At 40.9% G+C, this 27,787-nt stretch overlaps 1 protein-coding gene across 1 annotated transcript in view; it reads left to right on the top strand.

Annotated features, from left to right (window-relative positions):
• Arhgef6 (Rac/Cdc42 guanine nucleotide exchange factor 6) overlaps window positions 1–27,787 on the top strand; it is a 114,028-nt gene that overhangs the window by 31,159 nt on the left and 55,082 nt on the right. Inside the window, exons 3-6 of the mRNA XM_051142457.1 lie at window positions 1,765–1,849; window positions 3,968–4,095; window positions 6,778–6,979; window positions 15,923–15,993. Coding sequence (XP_050998414.1) covers window positions 1,765–1,849; window positions 3,968–4,095; window positions 6,778–6,979; window positions 15,923–15,993 — 486 coding nt within the window. The remainder of the gene's footprint in view (window positions 1–1,764; window positions 1,850–3,967; window positions 4,096–6,777; window positions 6,980–15,922; window positions 15,994–27,787) is intronic.

The following is a 27,787-nucleotide window of genomic DNA, read 5'->3' as shown; positions in this document are numbered from 1 at the left end:
GTTTGCTTACTATTGTAGAGTCTGCCCACGTTTTCCATATCTGTCTAATACGCATGTCCACATGCAAACATATAAATTCTAGAATTATTTTGGCAATGCTCTCACCACCATGTATTGCATTGTGTTCACCTTGTCTTTGGCAAAGTAAAACGGACCTCCTGTCAGTTCTTTCCAAGGAAAGTGCATTTTAAACATTCGGAATATAGTGCCATTTAATTCTTCAGAAATATTAATGGTACCTTTTACTAAAAGGCTATCTGTGCTTCTTATTTGTTTATTTGCACTCTCTCTCTCTCTCTCTCTCTCTCTCTCTCTCTCTCTCTCTCTCTGTGTGTGTGTGTGTGTGCATGTGTGTGCGTGTGTGTGTGCACTGTGTGTGTATGTCCCCATGCCCATTCCATATTATGATTATAGAGGCCAGCAGACAACTTAAGGAGTCAATGTTTTTACTTCAATATGTGAACTTCAATATGTGAATTGTGAGGCTCAAGCTATGTAGACCATTCAGGCCTTGAAGTTTTGGTGATTTTCCTGATTTCACCTACTGTGTGCTGAGATTACTAGTGTGACTGAGTCACCACACCTAGCTAGCATCTACACTATTGGCTGCCTCCTTTAGATTGTGCCCGTGCTCGAGGATACTAGCCTCCATATACATGTCAGAGACTATATAGAAGCTTCAACACATCTTAATACATGGAATGTATTTTAAAACTAACATTTTATGTTGCACTTAAAACAATGGTGCTAGTGAAATGGCCTAGTGATTAAAGGCACTTTCAGCCAAGCCTGACAAGCAGAGTTAACTGTCAGGGATGCACATAGTAGGAGAGAAGTGATTCTCACACACACACACACACACACACACACACACACACACACACACACACACACGGGGGGCGGAGGGGGAGCGGGGTACGGCATCAGTATGTAATTGGTGCTTTCCGAGCAGTAACCCATCAGAATGATGGCAAAACCTGGCAATGTAAATTTTATTTTTAGGCAGGTCTCACTCTAACCCAGACTGACCCGGAACTCATTCTGTAGCCCAAGCTCGCCTCAAATTCCTGTCAATCCTCTGCCTTAGCCTCCCAAAGTGTCAGAAAGGTCTGGCATCATAGTTAGAAGGCAGGAAGAACACCCAGGCTCAAGCAGATGAAGAGTCAGAGCCTCTCAGCTCACAGCTGAGCAAGGCAAGATCAATCAGCAGAAACAGGAAGTGAGGCTCTGAGCCAAAGGCAGGTTGGGCCAGAAGTTCTGCAATGTGGCATCAGGACCCTAAGCAGTTGGGCAGCAGCAGGGAGGAAGGGGAGGAGAAACAAGGACTTGTGACAGTGCCACTAGTGAGGACAGTGAATAAAAGGTAAGGCAGAAAGCCTCACCTCCTTATTTGTAGACTTCTGCAGCCTTTGAAGAGGTGTTAGGCAGTAACTGGAACCCCTGCAGACAAGCTTCCTGTAACTGCCTGAGGAGCTTCACGTGCTCAGGTCAGGAGAGTGGGTCTGAGTATGCGCTGTAGATTTCCTGGTGGGCGCTGCCTTCTCAGCTTGCCTTTCATATCCCAGTACTGTTTGGTTCTGACTCACTGATGGCTGCCACATGTCATTAAGCAGCTCAGCTGCTGCTCCAGTTTCTCCAGAAGGTATGCAGAGGTTTTGCATCCTGTCTTGTACATCTTTTCCCTCTTGAGTACTTGAGGGAGGGGTCTTTTCAGTTTCGTTTGTTGAGCTGATTACTTACAGTTTCAAATTTCCTTTCTAATAGGTATTTGAACCTGATGACCTTTATTCAGGGGCCAACTTCTCCAAAGTTCTGAATACTCTTTTAGCTGTCAACAAGGCAACAGAAGGTAAGGCATGTGGGTGATTTATGACCCATGTTTCTAGACATTAACTATGACCATAATCATTCAAATGGTGCAAATTTCTTCCCTTCCCCCAATAAATCTAAACAAACATGGTTTTATATAACAATGTACCTCTCACACAATAGCAAGAAAAGATACGTGCTTACTAAATTCCAATATTCTCAACATAACAATAAGAACCAAAATTGATTTCATGCAAAGCATTTGGATTGCCAAGTGAATATAACAAGACAGAAAAAAGGGAAAGACCAGTTCCTCTTTAAAACAAAGGCTTACAAAATACAGCTATCACTTCCCTTTCTCCACCAGAGATATTGCTCTTATAGTTTTCCATAAAAAGGAGCTTTTCTGTAGCTTTGTACTACGAATGAAACCTCAGGCTTCTCATGAATGTAAAGAGTAGCTTATTTAAATATTTCACATCCACTGTAGTGGAGGTTATCAGAGCAACGCAGAAGCTGACCACACTGCACTAGAATCCCATTTCTCCTGTGACATCATCTCTTAACCTTATCAGCAGTAGTCATCATGAGTTCAAGTGCTGTGAGTCCTTTCCGTGGGTCTAGGCTGTCTCAATAGAACCAAGTGGTCGCATTCAATCTTTGAAACACAATTGGGGAATATGGCGATGATGGAGTCCACATTATAGATAAGGAATTCCAGGCCCACAGTTACCCAACTAGAAAATGGATGACTAAACTAGGATTCAAACTCGCAGGGGACTGCCTAGAGCCTTTATACCAAACATACATTCTGCTGTTGAATGGATTAAAAGCCAAACGACTGTGTGCGAGGCACTGTGGGGTGCCACGGAGGAAGTAGAAGATATGGCCCTGCCCTTGAGGAAATTACCATCTATTTATGGAGACTCAACTTACCCACGTGAAACAATTAGAGAACAAGAGAAGACAATATAATCAAGTGCCAAGTAGGATGAAGCATCTAGGAAGCCATCAAGTAATTATAGTTTTGCCCCAAAGAGCTGCAGATAATAGCAAGATGTGGAAAAATACTTCTCTGAAGTTGTTCTTTGGCTATTTAGAAAAAAAAATGTTTTTGAGCTATTACAAGGCATATAGCAGAGAGCACAGCTAATTCGAGTAGCTATATTTAACGCACATGACAACTATCCAGTTCTGGAAAGGGAGGATGGTATAATTCTAACATTATGCCACACAAATTATATGTTCCTTTGCCAAACTCTTCTAGCAAGTTTTACAGTCTCTTCATTTACCACAGATATTTATAAAAATACAAGGAGGTGAAAGTAAAAAAAAAAAAAAAAAAACAACCCACAGCCTTAAGGAGATTACTCTGATGCTGAGCCTGTCGCCTAGGAAATGTTTGGGCTTTAGACTTTTGCAGTTTATATCTTTTAAAAATAAGTGGAGAGCAAAAGGAGCCTCATTTGAATTTGTCAAGAAGCCAGCCTCTCCCTTGAATCCACACTCAGCACACTGAAAACCCCCAGCTCAGCTTCGGCACGATTGAATTTCACAGTAAATCAAGCAAGAGAAGACTCCCCTGTTTGATTTTACAAAATGATTCTAGTACCAAGATCCCATCTGTCTCAAACACACCCTTTCCCTCATTTCTGATTCTCCACCCCACCCCAAAACACCAGGGAGACTTTGTTATGTGTGCTGCGCATATTTTTACATGTAAGCAAAGAATCCCTAAGTTATGGGCCAGCAAACAAAGAGAGAAATTTGAAATATTTCAAAAGTAATAAGAGCCACAAACAGCTGTTTGGTACCCAATATAGGTCTGAGTTGGACAACAGGGCATACTGTGGCAACTGGTTCAAGAGGGAAGAGTTGTAGGGAAATGGGTTAAGAGAAAATGTGGTTCTGTCGCTGTTTTTCATTATACTGGACAGCAGTGGCCAGTAAGGTTAAGAAGAAGAGAGCTGGCCATCGAAAAGGAAAAAGGGAGGGGGAGACCTAAAATCATAGAGCCTGTTCAGTGTGATAGAGTCCCAGTGGCTGCTAGGATGGCTGTGACAATGGCCTGGGCTAGAGTGTCTCCTGTTGTAGGTGGCTTCCTGCTGGGAATGTTTTGTTTGGTTTGTCTTTTACCGGCCTTTTGCTCTTTCCACAGATCAGCTATCGGAAAGACCATGTGGACCATCCTCTTCTCTTAGCATTACCACCACCTCTCCAACCAACCCACAGGCAGCAGCAGTTCCCAGCACAACTCCAGAGCAGCAAACCCAGGCAAAGGCAGTGGTGAGTAGAGTTCCCCATCCCTCACTCTGTCCGTTTTAAAAAATCTGTTAAACTCAATCAACATCCCAGATGAAGTTCTGTATATGCTGAGGGAGATATTCTGTTTGTTTGGGGTGTCAACAGACAAACAAGGTACAGAGTGAACACCAGTTCCAGCTGGAATACCTACTGGGAAGTTAGGGGTGAAGTCCAGCTTTGTTGTTTACTAGAATTCTGCTAGCCACTTGATGGGAATGCTATGCAAATGTCAGTCATTAAGACTGCTCCTGATGGCATTTTGCTGTTATTTTCCCTATGCCTTGAGCTTATTAGAATGAGTTACTTCCCTGCTCTTGCAGGTAATCAATAAATACTCAGTACTGCTCTGGTCTTGATTGCAGTCTTCTTCTTGTTTTTTTTTTGTTTTTTTTTTTTTTTTTATTCTTATTGAACAAAACCAAAGCTTAGCAAGATGTGGTGGCACAAACCTGCATTTCCAGCACTCTGGAAGCTGAGGCAGGAGCATCACTAGTTTGAGGTACATTCAGGTCCAGTGTCTCAAAAGAAGAACTGTCTGTGCATCTGGTCTTAGACCAGTGGATCTCAACCCCTCTGATGCTGCAGCCTTTTAGTGCAGTTCCTCATGTTGTGCTCACCCCAACCATAAAATTATCTTTGTTGCTACTTCACAACTGTAATTTTGCTACTGTTATGAATCATAATGCAAATATCTGTGTTTTCTGATGGTCTCAGGTCACCCCTGTTGAGAGGGTTATTCGACTACCAAAGGGGGTCACCATGCACAGGTTGAGAACAACTGCCTTAGAAGCTCTGATTTGGGAAGACATGCCATTTTCTGCTCTTTGATTTTTGTCAAAAGTGACTGGCTTACTATAGGCCACCACAACCTGTTGTTTTCAGAGCATCTAAACAGGTGATTCTTATCCTTTTTGAGATCATCTCTTCCCCCTTCTCTTGTGACAGGCTCTCATATAATACAGCCTGGCATAGGACTTGCTATTTCTTGGAGGAAGAATGACCTTGAATTTCTGATTTTCCTGCCTCTACCTGCCAAGTGCTAGGATTACAGATGTGCGCAATCATACTTGGTTTATAGAGTGCTGAGGAGCACAATAGGGCTTCTTGCTTGCTAGATAATGCCTCTACTCCCACTAAGTTACAGCCCAGCTGCCTCTCAAAGCTGATGAGGATCCAAGATGGAGGTGCCAAACACACACTGTGTCTGATCAGCAGCAGAAGTTGATGAATGCTATGACACCATAGTCTTTTGAACACTCTTAAATTGAGTATAAAAGCTCATGTGGATAAACTAATTGAGTTTACCAGATTCTCATAGGAGACTATGACTCTCAGAAGTTAAGCCCAGAACTTCTGCTTTACATAACTGTGGGTATTTGGAGGCAGTTTCATGTAGCTTAGGCTGACCTTGAACTCTCTGTGTAGTGGAAGATAACTTTCAACTCCTGTCACATCATACTTGTGTGCCTTCATCTACCCAGCCTAATTGAGATATGTAATTTTTACTGATGACTGCAGGCTGGCCTAGTTAAGATTTGTTAGCAACTGAGAGATGGGAGCAATTTTTAAAAGAGTGGACTAGTAGCTAATATTTAGACCAAGTTTTATGTTGGGTGGAAGCAGGATGGAATGGTATATTAGTTTATTTTAGTAGCTGCTTCAGCTAAGTCGCCATATTTAGAAAACTGGTGAAAGTAGAGGGGAATGAAAGCTATGACTCGCTCGAAAAAGTACGTTCTGAAATGTGCAATTTTTATTTAAAAATGTTATAATTGTTGTTATTGTTGTGTGCATGTCTTACCTGTATATAAATGCAGATGCATGCGGAGATCAGGGAACAACTTTTAGGGGGTCAATTCCTTCCTTCCTTCTTTCCTTCTTTCCTTTCTTCCTTCTTTCCTCCCTTCCTCCCTTCCTTCCTTCCTTCCTTCCTTCCTCCCTTCCTTCCTTCCTTCCTTCCACCATGGGCTCCAGGGATAGAACTCAGGTCATATCTCCTAAGGTCCTGCAGACATTTGCAGATGGATTGGAAGGGGCTATTAATCTCTCCTGAGACCTATTCATAGACTTTTAAATTCAAAACTGAAGCTAAGCTAGGCATGATGTCACACACTTATAATCCCAGTTCCTGGCAGGCTGAGGCAAGAAGATTGCTGTGAGGTCCACCCAGGCTACATAGTGAATTCCAGGCCAGTCTGAGCTAATGTGAGACATTGTCTCAAAAACAAACAAACAAACAAACAAAGAAAAAAAAGAAAGAAAGAAAAAGAAAGAAAGAAAGAAAGAAAGAAAAGAAAAGCCCACAATATAAATAACTGAAATGGACCTGGGGTTTTACTCTTTTTAAATTAAAAGGAGATTATGGGTAAAGGTGTTTTACCTGCATGTATGTCTGTGAACCACCTATTAAAATGCTCAAGAAGGCCAGAAAAAGGCATCAAATTCCCTGGAACTGGGGTTCTAGCTGCTTGTGGCTGCCATGTAGGTGCTGGCAACTAAACCCAGGTCCCCTGTAAGAGCAGCTAGCATTCTTAACTACTGAGACATTTCCTCAGATCCCTGGGGTTGTAATTTTGATCCCTGCACTTTGTGAGTATCTGCATAATTTCTACTCATGCCTCAATTAAAGGGGCACTTAATCTGGTGTGGCTTTTGTTTTTCTAGGAGATGACGGAAAATGGAAGTCACCAGTTGATAGTAAAGGCAAGATTCAACTTCAAGCAGACTAATGAAGATGAATTGTCAGTCTGTAAAGGGGACATCATTTATGTCACTCGAGTTGAAGAAGGAGGCTGGTGGGAAGGCACATTAAATGGGAGAACAGGATGGTTCCCTAGCAATTATGTCCGAGAAATTAAACCCAGTGGTAAGTAAAGCTTTTAAAAAGTCTTAAGTGCAACACTTATTCCTTCTCAGTGTTCTTATTGAAAATGTTTTATTTTAACTTGCTTAACCCAGTTGATACGTGTATGTCCAAAATAAGACTAGAACAGAACGGGGAATACTTAGATATGTTGAAACAAAGCTGTATTTAGATTATGTGAAGACTAAATAAGTTACGGAATCTAAAGTTCAAACAACTGCTGTACTGTAAGTGCGTGCCTCTCCGTCCACTGCAGCCCAGAGAGGCCAGTGCAGACTCCTTCCTGCTCCTCTGAGGATCTCCATGGCAGAGTACAATAACAAGAGAAGCTGAGAGCTAACTTCCCTTTTTAGACACTGCCTCAGAAATGTGGCGAGAGATAGAGAGATAGAGTTTCCCTGCAGAAAGCTGCCTGGCCACTTTAAGATCAAGATTGGCCTTAGTGTATTGTACACCGTGAGCTGCCTTCCCCTTTCTTGAACAGTACACATTTGCTTTTCAGAAGTCTTTTTTTGTTTCCAGATTTTTTTTTTTTGGGTAACTGATTTGTCCTTTTTAAATAAGAAGGCAGAATCTTGTAATGCTCAGCAGAAATTAGCAGAGCATTGTGGTATGTATCTGTAATCCTAGGGGAAGTAGGGAGCGGGTGGGTTATGAGTTTAAGGTTATCCTTACTTGTAAAAGAAGTTCTAGGCTAGCATGGGCTGCGGCAGGCCTTATCTCAAGTAAACCAAATAACAACAAAAAAGCAAAAGACCCCCCCTCCCCGCCTCCACAGGCAGTTAAGGAAAGTGGTATGATATGATAATACAGATAAAAGTGCTGTTATTACATCCCTTCGATTTTCAGGAATATTTACCCAAGGGTTTAATCCTTAGTGTATTACTTCTTTTATAGATGTCCTCGTTGTTTTTGTTTTATTTTATTTTAATGCTTCAAAGTTGGTGGAGGCGGTGGATGGCTCAGTGAATAAAGATGCTTCCTACCAAGCATGAGGATGTGAGTTCAATCCGCCGGACCCACACGGTAGAAGAATAGAAACAACTCCCAAAGTTGTTCTCTGACTCTCAAATATGCACCATGGTGCATGCCTCCCACAACAAACAAACCAACCAACAAATGATTTTCACTTTTAAAAATGATACTGTCGGCCAGTGGCATGCTCATGAAGGTCCTTGCTGCACAGCAAAGCTGTGATGCACCTAGACTGATCACTAGAACCCATGGATCTCAGCATGTGTGCCATGGCTGCAGTGCGCCTTCCCCACACACATCATGTTCACATATACACAAAATGTTTTTTGCATTGATTCTTTTAATTAATGCAGACTCACTCTAAATAAAATAAGATATGTCAGTAGTATAGTTAATGAAAGTTCCTTCTCCCTCCACAGCCATCCCCAGAAGACAATCACTCTCAGAAGAGTGTCCTCAAAGTACTCAAGATGAAAGTTAGCTGTCCTATTTTCTGGGTTCTGGGCTAAGTGAGAGGAGCATCTCCTGTAATGAAATGTGTTTACTAGAGGATTTATAAACATTTGCTTGTATAGACTGCTCATTAGTTTTTGTCATGCTGGGCATGGAACCCAGGTCCTACCTAAGGCATGCTGGGCAAGTGATTTACCTCTGATCTAGAGTCCCAGGCCTCAACAGTTTTAGTTACTAGGAATTGAGACATTTTCTTTTAAGCTCTGAAGTATTTTCCCAGGTCCTGCCTGGAATTGCCTCGGTTTTGATTATTTTTTACAGCTGACCTTCACCTCTGGCAGTATCTTTCCTTTGACATAATCTGGTTGTGAGGATCCTTAAGCCAATATTCAGATTTACACTAATGTTCCCTTGTGCAGTGTCCTCCTCTGCAAAACTAAAGGGAGCCGCTTTTGCTGCCTCGCCTGAAAATTCCAAGCATTGTTTACAGGCTAAGAGAAGTGAAGAGCATGTCCCTCACTGGGATGTCCTGTAGCAATGGGCCTGGTCTTTTATGGACTACCCTAGGCCCTGGCCTCCATTCCCTTCAGGCTTTTCCTAGGATGCTCTAGCTTAAGACTCAGATTAGCAAGCTCTGGGCCTGACTTGAGCACTTAGGAGATCCCTAGAAACATCCTGCTAATTGGGAGTAGTAGCTGTGGCTTCAGAATCCAGGAAGTTTGTGAGGCAAGAAAGGCCTAGGATCTACTGTAAGGGCAACGCCATCTCTCATGGAGCTCATTGTCATTGTGTCCTTATCTTCCATGCTGCTATCTTTGTCATTTCTGTAACCTAGCCTAAACTAAGTAATTACAGCTATTCATTAAAAATATAACCCAAATCATGGCTCCTTCCAGCAAGCATAAAAGCCTAGTGCTGGTCCAACCTTATCCTGACTGACTTCACTCCCCATCACTCATTCCACTTTGTGTACACTTGCCTCTTGGCCTACCCGGCTGTCCAGCCAGAGGCCATAGTCTCATCCGGTTAAGCATTGTGCTTGCCTTGTCACCTTCAGGTCTGCTCTTGTGTATGCTGTAGCCATTACCTTCCTGAGTCACCCAGAACAGAGGTGAACTCTATCCGTCCTGCCTCTATGTATCTCTCTGTCCCACTTCAGGCTTTGCTCTACTGCTTTTCTCTCCCTAATAGCCAATATATTTACTTCCTTATTTCATTTACTGTCTACATCTTACCTTTAAAATGTAAATACCACAAGAACAGAGTTGTCTTCTGCTTTGTTTGTCCTTGGTAAATATATGTAAAATGACTGTGTGTGTGTGTATGTGTGCGTGTGTGTGTGTGTGTGTGTGTGTGTGCGCGCGCGCGCGCGCGCGTGCGTGCGTGCGTGTGTGTGTGTGTGTGTGTGTGTGTGTGTGTGTGTGTTGGCTCATACCTGTAATTTCCATCACTTTGGAGAGTTAGACAAGAGGATTGCCCATGAGCTCAAGGCTAGCCTGAGCTACATAATGAGATCTTGTCTCAAAAAATCAAGATCAAGACAAAATACACTTGTGTAGGGTAAATATGGTCAAAGTACATGATTTACTTGAAAAAATTGTGTATATGCAATCTAATGCTATGTATAATGAATATATACCAATAAAACCCGTAGGTTTAGAAAAAGATGATATTTTAAAAATAAATGAATACTGTAAAGTAGGTGATAAAATTGCATTCATTGTCTCCACTGAGTATTTGCTAACCACTTGGGGTGCTTGTAACTTTGTAATATTCCCCACAGACTGCCCCTAGGACCTTCTTAAGGTAGCAGTAAGGAGGCTTATGTGCTTAATTTACAGTAACAGCATGGGACAGAGCAGGCGATACAGATAAAGGTCAAAACAAGAATCTATTGGAGCAGTGAAGGAACAATTTGATTAGCAGTATCCTAAGTTGAAGGGAAGCCTTTGAACTGGCTTGTGAAGACTCGAAGATGGTTCTGACTGGTGGATGGTTACTGAGAGTGAGATAAAGGAAGTTTATAAACTTTCTTATAAGAAGGCACAGAACAGTGCCCAGGATGATTTTCCTTGAGAATGAATAAATACATGAAAAAGATTGGGCCCTTGAGCTAGATATCCAAGAAGAGGGGTATGACAATGTCAAGATGATTTTTATTTTTAACTAATATTTTAACATTAATTTTAAAAGGTAATATATAAGATATTGAGATTCATTATTACATTTTCATATTCTCCACTTATACATCCCAACTTTCTACTACCTCTCTTGCTATTCCTTCTTCTTCTATGGATAACCCTACTTGTATTTTAATGTCATGATTGATCTTCTATCTATGTATCTATGTCTCTATGTATCTATCTTCTATCTATCTATCTATCTATCTATCTATCTATCTATCTATCTATCTACATATATATGCAAATTCTATTTATAAGAAAAAATATGCAATACTTTCTTTTCCTCCACATCACCCTTGTTCCATCTCCCCTATCTTGTCTTAGTCACTGTTCTATTATTGTAAAGAGACATCAAGACCAAGGCAACTTGTAAGAAAGCATTTAATTGGGGCTGACTTACAGTTTCAGAGGCTTAGTCCATTATCATCATGGTAGGGAGCATGGAGGCATGCAGGTAGGGGCAGGCAGAGAGAAAGAGAAACTGGGGTTGGCATGGACTTTTGAAACCTCAAAGCTCACCCTCGGTGGCAGATTTCCTACTCCAACAAGGCCACACCTAATCCTTCTAATCCTATCAAAGATTACCACTCCTTGTTGACTGAGCATTCAAATATAAACCTATGGGCAGAAATTCTTATTCAAACCATCATCTCTCTCTCTTTTTTAAAACTTTTATCTCTCTCTCTTTTTTAAAACTTTCATAGAATATCTATGATTTACATGTCATGCACCAAAATCCCTCTCCTTTCCTCATCCCCTCATATCTGCCCTCTGCCCTTGCAACCTCCCCCCAGTAAAGTAAAACAAACAAACAAACAAAAATCTTGTCACAGAGACTGTAGTGTATCATGCAGTATAGCCTTTTGTCCACATATGTTTACTTTCAAATGTTCACTGCTACAACTCATGGGTCTGGTTGGAAGCTACAGTTCTGACCCCTTCATGTGTTCCAGCAGGTCATACATGGGGTAGATGTTGGGGTGAAAGTAAACATATGTGGAAAAAGCTATAATGCGTAATACACTACAGCTTCTGTGACAAGATTTTTGTTTGTTTGTTTTATTATACTGGGAGGGGGTTGCAAGGGCAGAGGGCAGATATGAGGGGATGGGGAGAGGAGAGAGATTTTGGTGCATGACGTGTAAATCATAGACATTCAATAAAACTAAGTGTGTGTCCCTGGTGGTCTAGTGGCAAGGATTCAGAACTTTTACCACCACATGTCTTAAGACTGTTCCCGCCCCCCACAGTTACCTTTTTACTCTCATGTCTTAAATATATACTCTAGATTCTGTGTATGACAAGAAAATATGAACTATTTGTCCTTCTGAATTTAGCTTATTTTGCTTGACAGTATGATCTAAGTTCTATCCATTTTCTGCAAATAACTATTTTATTATACTTTTTATTTTAAAGATAGAGTCTTACTACTCTAAGCTAGCCTTGAATTCACTATGTAGGGATGATAATCCAGAGCTTTAGATCCTTCTTCCTGTACCTCTTAAGTACTGGGGCTACAGGCTTGTGCTACATACCCTGTGTTTTGTTTGTTTGTTTATTTATTTATTTATCTATTTATTCACTTTACATCCCAATCATAGGCCCCTCCTTTCTCTCCTCCCAGTTCTACCTTCCCTCCCCCTTTTCCCTGTCCTCCTCCCCTACTTCTCAGATAAGGGAAGTCCGCCCACCATCCCACCCAGCTCATCAAGTTATACCAGGATTGACCTCATCTTCTTCCTTGTGGCCTGGTGAAGCAACTTCACCATGGGGAAGTGATCACAAAGCAGGCAACAGAGTCCATGTCAGAGATAGCTGCCCATTCTCCTTTCTAGGGGACCCACATGAAGACCAAGCTGCCCATTGGCCATGTATATGTAGGGGACCTAGGTCAAGGCCATGTGTGGTCCTTGGTTGTAACATCATTCTCCATAAGTTCCTCTGGGACCAGGTTAGTTGGGTCTGTTGATCTTCTTATAGAGTTCCTGTTTCCTCAGGGTCTTCCTATTCTTCCCCAGACTCTTCCAGAAGAGTCCCTGCACTCCACCCAATGTTTGCCTGTGTGTCTCTCAGAGGACAGCAATGCTAGGCTCCCATGTGCAAGCATAGCAGTGTCATTAATAGTGTCAGGGGTTGGCTCTCTCCAATGGAGTGGGTCTTAGGTTGGGCCAGGGATTGGTTGGATATTCCCTCAATCTCTGCTCCATCTCTAACCCTGTACATCTTGTAGGCAAGGTAAATTTTGGGTCAAAGTTTTTTTGTGGGCAGATTGGTGTTCCCTTCCCTCCTCTGGTCATGTCTAGTTAAAGAGTGGCCTCTTCAGTCTCCATGACCACTGCTAGTAGGATTCTCAGCTAGAGTCACCCTCATACTCTCCCAGGAGCCTACCTTGTCATACTCCTCAGCTTGACAGAGATGCCCCTGTCAGCCCACAGTTTCTCTTCTCTCTGTAGGCCCTCTTTCCTCCCACCCCACCACATCCCCAGGTCTGATCTCCATGCTCATTTCTCTCAGTGCTCCCTCTCCTACCCCGTTCCTTTGAATGGTTGCCTTTTTTTTTTTTTTAACAAATTTCTTTCCATGAATTTTTTGCTGATATGTAAGCTTAGAAAACAAGACTAAAGCCAGGCGGTGGTGGCACATGCCTTTAATCCCAGCACTTGGGAGGCAGAGACAGGCAGATCTCCATGAGTTCGAGGCCAGCCTGGACTATAGATAGAGTTTCAGGACATCTGGAGCTGTTACACAGAGAAACTCTGTCTCAAAACAAACAAACAAATAAAAAAAACCAACCAAACAAAAAAAGGTAAACAAAACTAGTTTTCAGGGAGGTTGAAAGTGGTTTACAGATGAGATGTGTATTCCATAGACACAAGCCTTTGCTTTAATGTTTTAGACCTCACTGCTGTACAGCCTCTTCAACCACTCATGAAGTCAAATCAGGAATGGAACTCAAGAATTTGAGTGATCTCTATCTGCTTGTTGTTGGATCAAAGGTGTGGCCGTATGATCACATGGGCAGTCAGTGATTCTGGCAAATTCACACACCTAGCCTGGAAAGTGACACATTCAAAATAATATCAAGAATATTTTTGTAATCTCAATTATGATAATGTAATGTCAAAGCAATCCCAGAAATACTTAACCCTCCCCCAATAGAGTGCTGTGCCTGGGGAGTGCCATGTAGTTTCCATATCTTGAGACTGTCATTCATGAGAACACTTAGTGCTGAGGTAAATTTGCCTTCAGGGAGTGGCATGTTAAGTTTTAGATTCCACTGTAGGTCTTATGTAGAGATTACTTGCGACCAGAGGCACAGAGGCAGCTTTTTCATCTGCTCTTTGACAGGAGACAGATAGATTGCAAAGAAGCGCAGCATAAGAACAACTCACCCACAGGGTAGTATAGAAAGGCAGGAAATGAAGTAGTTGAGTCCCCCCCCCTCTTACACACACATACACACACACACACACACACACGATGGGGGGGGGGGGAAGACAGACAGACCATGAAGATAAATATCTCACACTAAGATGATATAACTTCAGCATTGGTAATAAAAAGCTGTGGTTGGGCTGGAGAGATGGCTCAGTGGTTAAGAGTACTTATTGTTCTTTTCAAAGGACCTGGGTTCAATTCCCAGTACCTACATGAAGGCTCGAAAGTGTTTGTAACTTCAGTTTCAGGGGATCCAACACCTTGTACTGGCCTTTGCAGGAACCATGCACTCCTGTGGTATGTGTTCCTGTGTGCGTGCCGTGCATGCGTGTGCACGCGTGCGCGCGCGCGCGCGCGCGCGCGTGTGTGTGTGTGTGTGTGTGTATGTGTAGACACATACAGGTAAAACACTCCTACACATAAATTGAAAATAAATAAAAAGCTATGGCTACTCATTTTGTTTACATAACATTTGATTTCTTACAACATGAGAAAAATAAACTCTTTTGAGCATAATTACATTTTTCAAAGATCTTACTGTATAATATTCATATAATATGAATTTGGTCATTTCATAAGCCACAGAAGGCATGGTAAGAATTTTGACCCCTTTATTGCATTTGAACTAAATATAAATAAAAAAAAAATAGTCATCTGTATAATTTAAGTTCTCTTTTACAAATCAGTGGCAACCTATAAACTAACAAGTTATTAATAAAGCAAAGGAATTTCAATGACTTTTGATTACCCAAAGTGAAGCATCATTCAGAGTGACAATTATATCTTTTCATTTATTTTATATGTGTGCATATTCATTTTTCTATAGTCTTATAATTCTATTACAATATTGTTTCATGAATATTTCCCATATAATCTTAATTGTAACTCTAATTATATTAAAGTATTCCTAATATTTTATCTGGTACTAAGTAGCATTAAAGACATTTTATTTATCTTTACAACACTCCAAAAAATGTAGATTATCTTATTTTTCTGTGTAATGACATACTCTTACTTGGTTATGTGTAGTCCACCATGCTTTAAACAGGGTTTAATGCAGTATATAATATAGGAAGACAATGAAATTCAAAACAAAATGAAGAAAGGGAGACAATGCAGGCTGGAAAGATACTATGCAGTGATGCTGCTAAGCAACTATAGCCAGGTGTGCTGGTGCACATCTGTAATCCTGACATTTGGGAGGCTGAAGCAGGAGGACCAGGAGTTTAAGGCTACTTTGGATGACATGGCAAAAAATTAAGATTATATCTCATAAAGAGAAATATGTTTTATTTTAAATGGAAGAATGTCCTAGGATATGCCATGGTTGTGTCTTAATGGACAAGACTAACTTTGGAATATAAAGGCAGCATTTTCTAATACAATGTAATAATATTTAAATAATACAGAAAACAGAGGATAATTTTACAGAAGTTTTTGGTGACTTGGAGATTCTGATTATTTTATTGTTGGCACAGTAGGGAATCCCAAAGAAAGGCATGAGTGGTATTATTTTCTTTTCTACTTGTGTGTTAATTTGCAAGTTACAAATACATTTTGGGTTCCTTTGGTTTCCCTTACCTGTTTTGAATAAATTAACTGGAAATTCTGACTTCCATAAATAAGCCCAAACTGAGATTAACACTGTTGCCCTGGCTCTGCCATTGGTTAGCTGTGTATTGACTCTTTGGACTGATCCTCCCTTGGAACTCGAGGAACCTGCACAAGAAGATAGAACTTTGACCTTGTGCAGTTAATGATATTTACACTTAGGAAGGTACATTTCCCTGATCTTTCCATGTTGATTCTCTTATAGTACGTCAGTTGTCCTATGCTATCTAATTTTCATCATGGACTTGTATGATATTGACATTACCTAAATATCTTTTTTTCACAGAGAGACCTCTGTCCCCTAAGGCTGTCAAAGGATTTGACGCTGCTCCACTTACCAAGAATTACTACACTGTGGTAAGTGTTCAGGGGGCAGAACTGTTTTTAACTCGACAGCGGAGATGTTTGACTTGTCAAGCACTGATAATTTTAAGGTGACACAGAGGAAAGATGGGATAAAGTTTCTTTGTAAAAATTCCAAGGCTGTTTGCATTACAGTGGGTGTTCATGTACTTGTGGGAGTCTTAGAGATGTCTAGAAGTTTCACAGTCACTGCACTGTCTGATGCTTCTGAGCATGGCCTACTAACAGTGGGGAAAGAGAACATGCCTAATATGTACGCATCACAGCAAAATTCAGTGGCATAGATTAACTGTATTTCAAAGAAGGCCAGGCCTCAGGTTTCTAAGATGCAGTGCATTTTAAGTGATTGTGTTCTGTGATTTTCCTTGAGAGCCAATCAGCTCAGAACACCTGCTGGAAAATTATCAATTCTATTTTTGAGGAAAGCCTGCAAGGAAAACAGCCTTTGACACAGAGGGATGAATGAAATGGCTCTGTTTTGAACACAGATATGTCAAACTATATTAGTTATAAATAGGGTATGTGTAAGACTCAAAATAGCTCCTGTTTGAAAAAAGAAATTGCATCATTCTCCTTAATATACTCTCTGCTTTCCTTCATGTCTCCTTTCCAGACTTGGCCCAGTCACTAATGAAAAGGTCAAGTCATCATTAACTCTTAAGTTGCCTTGTCTGGTAGCCTCGTGATCTCCCCAAATCTCTACTGAAATACAGCTTCTGACTTTACCGGGTGTATGATACCCATTTGTACTGCATGAGCTTGTGATTTTGTGCACAGAAAAGGTGTTTTTAAATCACCTCTATAAATGTATGTTAATTTAATTTGTCTTCAAAAATTAAATTTCACTATCCAGTGAATTTGTTCTGTGCTGGTGGCGTGCACAGTAGGTGCTATGAAAAATCAAGAAGGAGTGTACGAGGTACTAATGGGCAACACTTGGAGGAGAATAGTTTGCCCAGTTTTCCTCTTGTTTCTAGGTTAAGTGGCATGATTCAGCAGAGCTAGCCTCCTGTCTCCCTTCAGTTCTCATCACTTCCAAATGATCCTCTACTGATTGGAGTTTTAAAGAAAGTACTGAATCAAATGACAGTCGAAAGTGTGCCATAGCTTCTCCCTGTGGATCTGCAGCATATGGCACTCTGCGGTACATATATCACTTATCTTTCTTCTGGCTACAACACTTTAAAATGTTGAAGGTGGAGGTTGAGGTAGCTCAGTAACACAGCACACAGAAGAGAGCAACCCTTGTAATTCTCATATGCTGATATACACAAACTCTAGATGGACTGCAGCTTGTATAACTCACCCTCTATTGGGAAGCATATATATTGTTTCTAGCTTTAGTCATAAACAGTTCTACATGCAGCGCCTTAGCCATTGAATTTGATAAGGATCTGCTGGGGAGATTCTTAAAAGTTCAATTTTTAGCTCAAATGATATATATGTTTTAAACATTTTGATACCTATTATAGCAAATCTCAAATTTAATAAAGAAAAGAGAAGTTCTTGGGCAACTTATACTGTCCTGAAGGGAAAAAATGTAGAACTTTTGTGTTAATATTACTTAATAATTTTTACTATTTATTTATTTTAGTGTTTTTTTAATAGTCACATGTCTTATAGTTAAGGCTGTCTGAAAATTTGTTATATAGTCAAGGATAGCCTTGAATGTCTAATCCCCTTGAATCTGCTTCTCATCTGTTGGGACAGTAAGCATGCCCAGCTTGCTTGCTTGCTTGCTTATTTATTTATTTATTTATTCACTCATTTATCTATGTATTTATTTTTTAACACAGTCTCGCTTTGCTGGCCAAGCTGACCTGGAACTCAACACATAGTCTAGACTGTCCTTGAACGTACAGTCTTCAAGCTTCTGTTTCCCAAATGATGGGATTACAGGAATGTATTGCCATTTCTGGCTTATTATTGTTTTATTATTGAATACTTTTATATTGTGCCTGTTATAGCTAGATTATGGTTATAAAAAGACTGTTATTAGTTGGTTATTTTTAAATCTACACTACTTTGGAGTTGAATATTTAGGGAAAAAATGTGGCAACGAATTCAGAGTATGTCCCTAGTGATCTGATTATCCTTCTTATCTGTGGATATCTGAGACAAATAAAAACACAATCCCATTAGGAAACTAGAAAACCAGGTTATTCCAAATGAAAGATATCCCCATCTAATCTTATATCAACTCTCCCATCTAAGCACTGTTAATGCAATTATTAGCTATCCTTTACTAGGAGTAGTGTCTGATATTTTACTCTATTATAAATAACTCATATAAATAACAATGAAACAATATGGAAAAGTATAAAGAAGAAAATAAATAACAACTTTAGACACACTAATTTGAAATGATCATACTAACACCTAACTTTTCTTGAGAAATATATATATATTAAATATATAAAGTGTACATATATTTATATATATGTAACTGGTGGTATGAGTGTATATGCACATATATTTTAGCATAAAATAACATCTGTGTATTCTTCATTGTTCTCCTTCATGTACACACTCCAACTGTACTTGTCTGTTACTAGAGCTTTTCTTAAGGTCTTCTACTCAGTGAGCCCTTGCTAATACAAACTCCTTTTACTTAGGTACTATGTATTAATCAAGTTTTCCAGAGAAACAGGGAAAAGAGAGAGAGGGAGAGGAAGAAAGGTACAAAGGAAAGGAGGAAGGAGAGAGACAAAGCCAACTTGTGCAAGAGTGAGTGAGGACTTTTAGCTTTTTTTATTTTTTATTTATTTTTTTTTTTTTGAGACAAAGTCTGACTATGTAGTCCTGGCTGGGCTGGAACTTGATATGTAGATCAGCTTGGCCTCTGATTAGAAAAAAAATCCACCTGCCTCTCGCTACCTCCCAAATCCTGGCTTATTTTTTTAACAAACATCTGTTCATTGCCTTTCATTGCTCGTTATACCTTTATGTGGTACATGAGGAAGGAGTAAAAAGGTAAAGAATGGGTTGGAGGAGGATTTTATGCATCTTAACTGGCAGACTTGATGTTATATGGCTTTTGGTCACATTGGGAATGCAGAACAAACACGATAGCATCAGCCTCAGAGCTGAGAAAGATGCAGAATTGTAAAGCATTAGAAGCTAGTCAATTCAAAATGTGGTCAAAAACATTTTGTAAAAAAAGTACCTGGGGGTCTTGTTAAAACTTTAGGCAAATGGGGCACCCAAAGGACTTGCTGCATAAATCTCTGGTCAGGGATATTGGCAGTAATGTTTCGATCAACTATTCTGACCCCTTCTTCAGTTTTTTTCCCTGAACGCAAAGGTGGTTTGGGTGGTCATTTAAGCTAAAATGTGAGGAGCACGGAAAAGAAGGGCAGAATGTAAGACTGCTCTTGGAAGCGAGTCAGAATATAGTTATAAGCAGAGAGGAGCTAAAAGGGAATCTAGGCAGAGCAACTGTTTGAGGAAATTTGTTCAGGCTAGAGGGGCCATGCCTGCAATCAGTCAAGAGTGGCTCTCATTAGCATTCTTTCTTCCCTCAGAAGATTAGATTGTTTATTTCCCGAAATTGCTGTAGCACAGCGTAGGAAAATGCGATAGCAAAATACACAAGAAAAGTGAATGCAGGAAGGGTCCTTAGGCAAATCAAAAATTCCATGACAACTCTTATGGTGCTTGCTGTAACCTCCTACCTTATTTTTTTTGCTCACTGGTCTCTCTACTCACTTACACCCGCCCTGAATTTTCTCTGCTTTTTTGAGAGTATGTGTATGTGAACGTGTATGGGAGTGTGTGTGTGTGTGTGTGTGTGTGTGTGTGTGTGTGTGTGTGTGTGTGTGTGTGTTTATGGTGTCTGTGTAGGCACATGTGGAGATCAGGGGACAATTTTGTGGATTCAGTTCTCTTTTTCCACTTTTTTGCTTGAGAATCTCAAGGGTTCATATGATGTGTGCGATCAGATCTACCTCTCATTTCCTTCTCTCCAATTCCTCTCTATCTGCGCCAGTACTTCTCCCTCCCAACCTTCATGTGGTCTTTTTTTTTTAATATATAAGCACAGCGCATTCATATGCTGGTACTTGTATCCCCATGGTTGAAGGATGTTCTACTGGAGCATGGGTAACCTCTCAGGGCCTACATCCCTCAAAGAAATGCACTCTACTTCTTGCAGCTGTTCTCACCTGCAAAGAGCTCCTCAGGTGCAGATGAGACTTCGTAATCCACACTGTAAGGTGTCATCTGCCTTGATCTTGTGCAGCTCTCTCCCTGTGCTTTTACATGGGTTCTGGGACTAGAACTCAGGCTGTCTGGCTTGTGTGGCATGGGCTTCTGCATGCTGAGCAATCTCAGTGGTCCTTACTACCCCTCCACCACCCCTCTTTCTGAGACAGGGTTTCACTATATAGCCTTGGCTGGTCTGGAGCTCACTATATAGACTAGCCAGTGACTTGCAGGTGTGAAATCTGTCAGTACCCCTGAAGGTAGGCAAGCAGTTTTACTGGCAAGAAGTCAAATATGACACAAATACAGAACTACAGTGTCCTCTTGGCTCTCAAAGGTTGTTTCCAACATGCTGTCATTTCTACAGGCAGCTGAATTATCTCAGACTGCTGCAATGTAGGTTTGCTGTGACTTGAGGTTTTCTGGGGTCACTATAGTCTTCCTTTATAGAGAACACTCCATTTAGAGACGTTATTTATATATTTTAGCCTCTTAAAACAATTTCTTCATACATTTTGTTATTTTTGTTTTTGAGACAAGGACTTGCTGTGTCTCCAACTGGCCTAAAACTCACCATATATAGTCTAGGCTGGCATTCAACTTTTGACTGTCCCATTTCAGCCTTCTGAGTACAGAAATTACAGGTATGCCTTGAAATTTTCTCATACTTACATTGCTTTTTCCCCTTTTTAGGAAATATAGGAAATTCACTTTATGGGAAAATAATGGTCCAGAGTAGAAATGCGGCTTCATGCCACCTCTTCTGTTCTGAAGTCAGGGAAGGTTAGTTCAGCAAATGGGTGCCCACTTGTCCTCATGGAGACAGAGCAGGGAGGGGAAGGCAGTGTCTGGACCCGGCCTATCATCATAAGTTTCAAGGGATTCTATCCTAATCAAATTGTGCTGCTCTGAAGTTGGTCTCTGCCGAGCTCCTTTCCTTCTGACTCACCACTGAGGCCTTCTGTTAGGGCACACACAGCCTTCTCTGTCTGCTTCCCTCCTTTTCCTTTCATATGAGATGCCCTGTGCCCTTAAGGGGGGAAAAAAAACGATCTCCATTCATCAGCTGTTCTTTTGAGTTTGAAAAAAAAAAAGCAAGAAAAGTCTGAGTGAATTCAGGAAAGAATCTCAAACATCCCCCCAGAGCACTGCTGCCAATGGAAGTGCAGTGAGGGCAGTTCTGTTTCCTGTACTGCTAATCTCATGTGGTTTGAGAGGAAATAATGTGATGAGGAGGCTTTATTCCCCTTTGGGGTGTGTGTGTGTGTGTGTGTGTGTGTGTGTGTGTGTGTGTGTGTCTGTCTGTCTGTGTGTCTGTGTATGTGTTCATTTTTATTCACGCTTGTACATATGCAGGTGTACATCATAAATATACACGTGTGTGGGTGCCAGGAGTCAACCTTGAGTGTTCCTTAGGAGCTGTCCACCTTGTTGTTTTGAGGCAGGTTCTCTTAACTGTGCCCTAGAGCTCAACAACCAGGCTAGGCTGACTGGCCAGGAGCCCAGAGGGCTACATCTGCCATCACCTCCCCAGCACTGGAATTACAACTGTGTGTCACCACATCTGACTTTGTCTGTAGATTCTGTGGCTCAAACTCTGTGCTTGCTTAGGAAGCACTTTAGTGACTCAGTTATCTCCTCAGCCCTGACAAAGCTTTTGTCACTTTAGTTTGGTGAGGTCAAGCACCTTGCAGTTGTATGAGTTTCTTTTCAGGGGTACAGACGGACTCTGCAAATGGAGGAGCATTTGCCTAGATTTGGGGAGGCTCTGAGCTCCCATTGTCAGCATGGGAGGCAAAGTGGTCTTTCCTCCAGCAGGCTCCTCTGCTTCTTTTTTCTTTATTTTATTAGCCATTGTGACAGAGACGACAGTCCTTGAAGATAGGGTGATAATTTGAGGTGGCTCACTATCAGACAGGTTTTTTGTAGGGGAAAAAATGCACATAGAGATGATTAGATATTTTCATTCCTTCTTGAATTTAAGATGAAAGAAATGATGCCACAGTTTGAGTTTTGAATTCCAATACAACTTCTATATACAACCAAATAAACACTTTCAGAAGGACTGTTTAAATATTTTATGTTTTTTTATGTGTAGGAGTGTTTTGCATGTATGTATATATGTATACCAGATGTCTTCCTCGTACCTGCAGAGGCTAGAAGAGGGCACTGGATCCTTTAGAACAGGAATTACAGATAGTTGTGAGCTGCCATGTGGGTGCTGGGAACTAAACCCTGGTCCTGTGCAAGAGCAGCAAGTGCCCTAACCACTGAGCAATCTCTCTGGTCCCCAGATAGATGCTTTTTAATAAAGCAATATTCAGGACTCTTGCCTCCTCCTCAATAGTTAATAAAATAAGATACTCACGAATTCTAGGTCATGCATCTCTATTTCTGTGTATACAAAAGGAACACTGGGGCTGAGCACAAGTAAAAATGATTACCTGGGGTACTGCCATGAGCACCAGCCCAGCTGGCCAGAGGGATAAGATGGACAAATGTGAGCTTCAAAATCACACAACTTTCCATGAAGACTTGGGCTCACAGGATTCACAGGAGTTTTTTTTTTTTAATTAACATTAACCTGTGTTTTGACTCTCGTGTGTGTGTGTGTGTGTGTGTGTGTGTGTGTGTGTGTGTGTGTGTGTGTGTTGGATAGAAGCATGCATAGCATGGTGTGCATAAGAAGGTAAGAAGACAACTTCATGCAAATTGGGGTCTGTTTTATCTTTCCACTTTTACTGGGGTTCTAAGACTTGAGGATTACATGGCAAGTGTCTTCATCTGCTGAGCAATCTTGTTGGCTTTTAAAAAAATTTGTTTTTGGTTTTTCTTTTCTTTATTTATTGTTGTTTATTTAATTTTTTGAGGCAAAGTCTCTCATAGCCTGAATTCCCCCTGAATTTGGTATATAGCTGAAGCTAGCCTAGAACTCCTAATCTTCTTGCCAATATCTACTCTCAAGTCCTGGAATTACAGGTGTGCATCATCAAGCGTGATGTTATTTTCAATTTTTTTTTATTGAACATACATTTTCACAAAATGACTGTATTCATGTAGTAGTGTGCAATGGTTCCTTTTGTGCATTAATTTTTTTAATCAATTTTTGTGGTTGAGCCTCAAACACAGAGCCTCAAGCATGCCAGGCTAATGTGTTCCACCACTGAGCTACATCCCCAGACCAATGTTTTGTCTTCTCAGCAATAACCAACCTAAAAGGTATGAAGTGAAAAGTGTGTTTCCCTCATAATAGATGGAACTGAGCATTATTATATACCTGCTGGTGACTTATGTGTTTTAATTTGAGAAATATATATTCAGATTTTTGAGTCATTTTCAAAGACTGGAGTGTTCTCTTGCCTTTGAGTTCTTTAAATTCCTTATATATTTTGGATATTAGCCCCTTAGTAGATAATAGTTTGAAAAGTTTTTTTTTCATTTTATGGGTTGTCTCTTCGTTCTATTCATTGACTCTTAAGTGTGTTGGATGTGTGCATATGTTCATATGTGCACATGTGTATGTGCATGAATATGTGCGTGTAAAGACAAAAAGCCAGTGTTGGGTGCCTCAGTCTTTGGCTTTATTTATTTATTTATTTATTTCATGAAACAGAGTTTCAATACATAGCTGGTCTGAGACTCAGTTCAGGAAATTCACAGTGCTCCCTTCCTGGGTGCTGGGATTAAAGGTGTATGTGTACTACCATGCTTGACTTTCCACCTTGCCATCTTGTCTTTTGGGACAAAAATGAACCTGGAGCACAACCTATTCAGTTAGACTGGCTGGCTGGCAAGCCCCAGGGATCTTCCTGTCACCATTTTCTTATTCTTGTGTGGCAAGCACTTGGCTCATGAAAATTATATCTCCAATGTTCATTCATTTGCTGTATAGAAGCTTTCTTGTTTGATATAATGACACTGGTCTATTTTTGCTTTTGTTTCTTGTACTTTTGGTGTCAATGTCCAAAAGAAGTTATCACCCAGAACAACACAATAGAGATTTTCCTCTTTTTTCTAATACTTTTACAGTTTTGAGTCTTGAATGTAGGTATTTAATCCAGTTTAAGTTGATTTGTGTGTGTGTGTGTGTGTGTGTGTGTGTGTGTGTGTGTGTGAACAGTGTGAAATAAGGGTCTGTTTTCATTCTTCTTCATGTGTGAATCTAGTTTTTCTAGTTTTTCTAACAGTGTTTATTGAGTAAACTGTCCTTTCACTATTATGTGTTCTTGATAACCTCATCAATAATACATTGGCTAAAAATTTGAATTACTTTTTAAAATACATTTTATTTATGTGTGTGTGCGTACACGTGTGCACGTGCGCACACATGCACACACATGTGGAGGTCAGAGGGCAACTTGTAGGAGTTGATGTTTTCCTCTACCATGTGGGTCTCAGTATCAAACTCAGGTCTCAAGCTTGGCAGCACCACCTTAGCCAGCCAAGCCATCTTGCTAGCCCTCTTTGTTACTGTTGACTACTTATTGCCCTTTGTCTTTGTTCTATTTATTTCTTTACATTTTCTTTGACTATTACATGACAACATCTCTCTCCTTAACATCATGTGTGTGCACATGCACATGTGTGTGCCTGTGTGTACAGAGAACAGACAGAGAGCAGAAAAGGAGGGCATAAGTTCTGTTCTAGCAACTATTATATTCCTTTGAGACAGGGTTTCTTACTGAACCTGGAGCTAGGCTGGAGGCCAGCAAGCCTCAGAGATCCCCCTGTGTCCACCTTCTATCGCACAGTGTTGGCATTACCGGTCGCCATGCCTGGCTTTTTATGTGGGTGTTGGCATCTGATCAAGTCCTCAGGGCTAGACAGATGGCTCAGAGGTTAAGAGCACGGACTGCTCTTCCAGAGGTCCTGAGTTCAATTCCCAGCAACCACATGGTGGCTCACAACCATCTATAATGAGATCTGATGCCTTCTTCTGGCCTGCAGGTGTACATGCAGGCACAACACTGGATACAAAATAATAAATGAACAAATCTTTTTTAAAAAGTTGTCATGCTTCTGCAGTGAGTGCGCTAAGCCACCAAGTCATTTCTTTGGTCCTCTCTTCTCCTTCCTCTGCCTCTTCTTTTGAGACAGTGTAATGGTTAAAATTCATCACTAACATGACTAGTTTTAGAATCCCCCTAGACTACTGAGCTCTGGGTATGTCTCTGAGTGTGTTCCTTAACAGGATTAACCAAGGGGAAAGACCCACGCTGAATGTTGAAGATATCAGGGCATGAGCTGGAATCCAAGTCTGGATACAAAGAAGGCGGGTTGGGGGTGGGTGGATGGGGGGACAATGAAGTGACCTGAGTACCAGTACCAGCATTGTTTGTCTGCTGTTTTTTGTTCCTCATTGTGTTGTGAGGAATGGAGTAGGCTGGGCTACACCTCCTGCTGCTAAGGCGCTACTTGCTGTCAATGATGGGCTCTAACTCTTCAAACTGTGGGCTGAAATAAAGTCCTTCCTTAAGTTGCTTCCTGTGCTGCTGGGTGTGGCACCTGGGGCCCTGAGCATGCTAGGCAAGCACTGTAGGGCGGTTCCATCCCTAGTTTGATGGCTTTTCCTTTCAATACACCTTTGTCATTTTGTGTTGGAAGCATGGCATGATGTGCCTGGTAAACGAGACTGGAGAACAGGTGTTCAGTCATGTCGTGGTGAGGCATGATGAGAGGGACACATTCCATTTCCCCATGATCATGTTTTCATCTTTTGGTGAGCTCCAGAACTGTGACCTTCACTTGGTGTCCATTCTTAGGTGAGACAGGGTGGGTTGAGGGGGCTGAGATTGGTCTTTTCCCTTCTTCTGCATGAGTGTTTATAGTGGCCTGGAGTTTAGATACTCTCTTTTCCATGTCAGGCAGACTCTGATAAATAGTTTCTCCAGAGGGCTCATGGTGTTAAGGACATAAATGTCCCCATGTTGTTTGGCTACCAGAATATTCTGGTATCATAATAACTGTTCCTCCTCTTCTGCCTGAAAGGGGAGGTTATTTCCTTTATTTTTTTCTGGGACTGGGACAAAATTCACAGAAGTATAAGTGCTTTAGTGACACCGAGTCCCTTGAGTGCTTTCAACTTTCAGATTGGTCCATTGTGAGTGGCCAACTTTGTCAGTCAGAGCTAAGGCCTTGGCCTGCTTCCTGTGGAAGTCTCCTGCTCTGGAAAGTTCTAATTCTCAGCACCTGTTTGTCTATCCACTCTTTGGAATTGCCACTTTTTCTAGCCTCCTTCCTCACTGATCGTAGTTTATTTCCATTTTGTCCAAATAATGTTAGAAGGAGATAATTTCCCAGGCTCTTCAGTACTAGATGAGATATTAGAATACCCCTACTTTAGAAATATACAGCAGATTTTGTCCATATTCACTAGCACTGTGTCTCCCTCTGAACTTCTTGTCCTCCTTTTTTTTTAACCCATTGAGTCCAACTAGTGCTTCCACTAAGTACATCTGTTTAAAATGGAAGGACCTTGCTTCTTTTTCTTAATATAGGCATTTGCATCTATAATTACTTTCTTAAAGCATCACTTTAATTGAAAACAATAGGTGTTTTTTTCTTTTTCTTTCTTTCTTTCTTTCTTTCTTTCTTTCTTTCTTTCTTTCTTTCTTTTTTACGAGAAGGTCTCATGTATCCCAGGCAGGCCTGAACTTCCTCTGAAGATGAGGATAGCCTTAAACTCCTGATCTTCTTGCCCCGACTGTCTGAAAATACTGGGGATTGGAAGTGTAAACCACCTCACCCAGTTTATGTGGTTCTGGGACTCCAATCCAGGCCTTGTGAATGCTGGGAAAGCACTTTGCCAACTGAGCTCCAGACCTAGTTTTTGCGTGCTGTATTTGCGTTTCATTCATCTCAAATCAGTTTTTTAAAAAGATTTATTTATTTATGTGTTTTATGTGCATGATTGGTCTGTCTTCATGAACACCAGAAGAGGGCATCAGATCCCATTATAGATGGTTGTGAGCAATCATGTGGTTGCTGGGAATAGAACTCAGGACCTCTGGAAGAATAGTTAGTGCTCTTAACCACTGAGCCATCTCTCTAGCCCCTTAAAGCAGTTTATAATGACCTTTTATTGTAACTGGATTGTCTTGGAGGCAGTAACATTTCTATTCCATCACTGGACTAATTTCAGAAAGCCTCAGTACTTTCAGACCTCTGAATGTACATTTGTAAAGAATAGTTTCTGAGCAAACAGGGGAACTGAAAGTAGACAAGAGTTGCTGTCAGTTAGCCTGTAATTTAACCCTTGACTGTTCTTTCCTTCTTTTTTCTTTTTTTTTTATCACAGTCTTGCCCAGGCTGGCTTTAAACTGACTGTGTAAACTGGCCTCAAACTATCTTTCTGCCTCAACTTTCTCAATGCTTGGATAATAAGCATGTACCTTTATGCTTAGCAAACCCTTAGCTTTGGAAACCACCTTGTGGCCTTCTAAGTCACTGATTCCCAACTAAGGTGACATCACCATTCTGAGCACATTTTTTGATAGTCATAACTGTAGTATGGGATGGAGCACAACTGGGATCTAGTGGGTCGAGATCTGAAATGCTACTTCACTCCCCACAAGACACAGGACAC

Source organism: Acomys russatus, chromosome X, assembly GCF_903995435.1.
Source record: "Acomys russatus chromosome X, mAcoRus1.1, whole genome shotgun sequence".
In the NCBI taxonomy this organism is placed as follows: Eukaryota; Metazoa; Chordata; class Mammalia; order Rodentia; family Muridae; genus Acomys; species Acomys russatus.
This window is presented reverse-complemented; position numbering and strand designations above follow the sequence as displayed.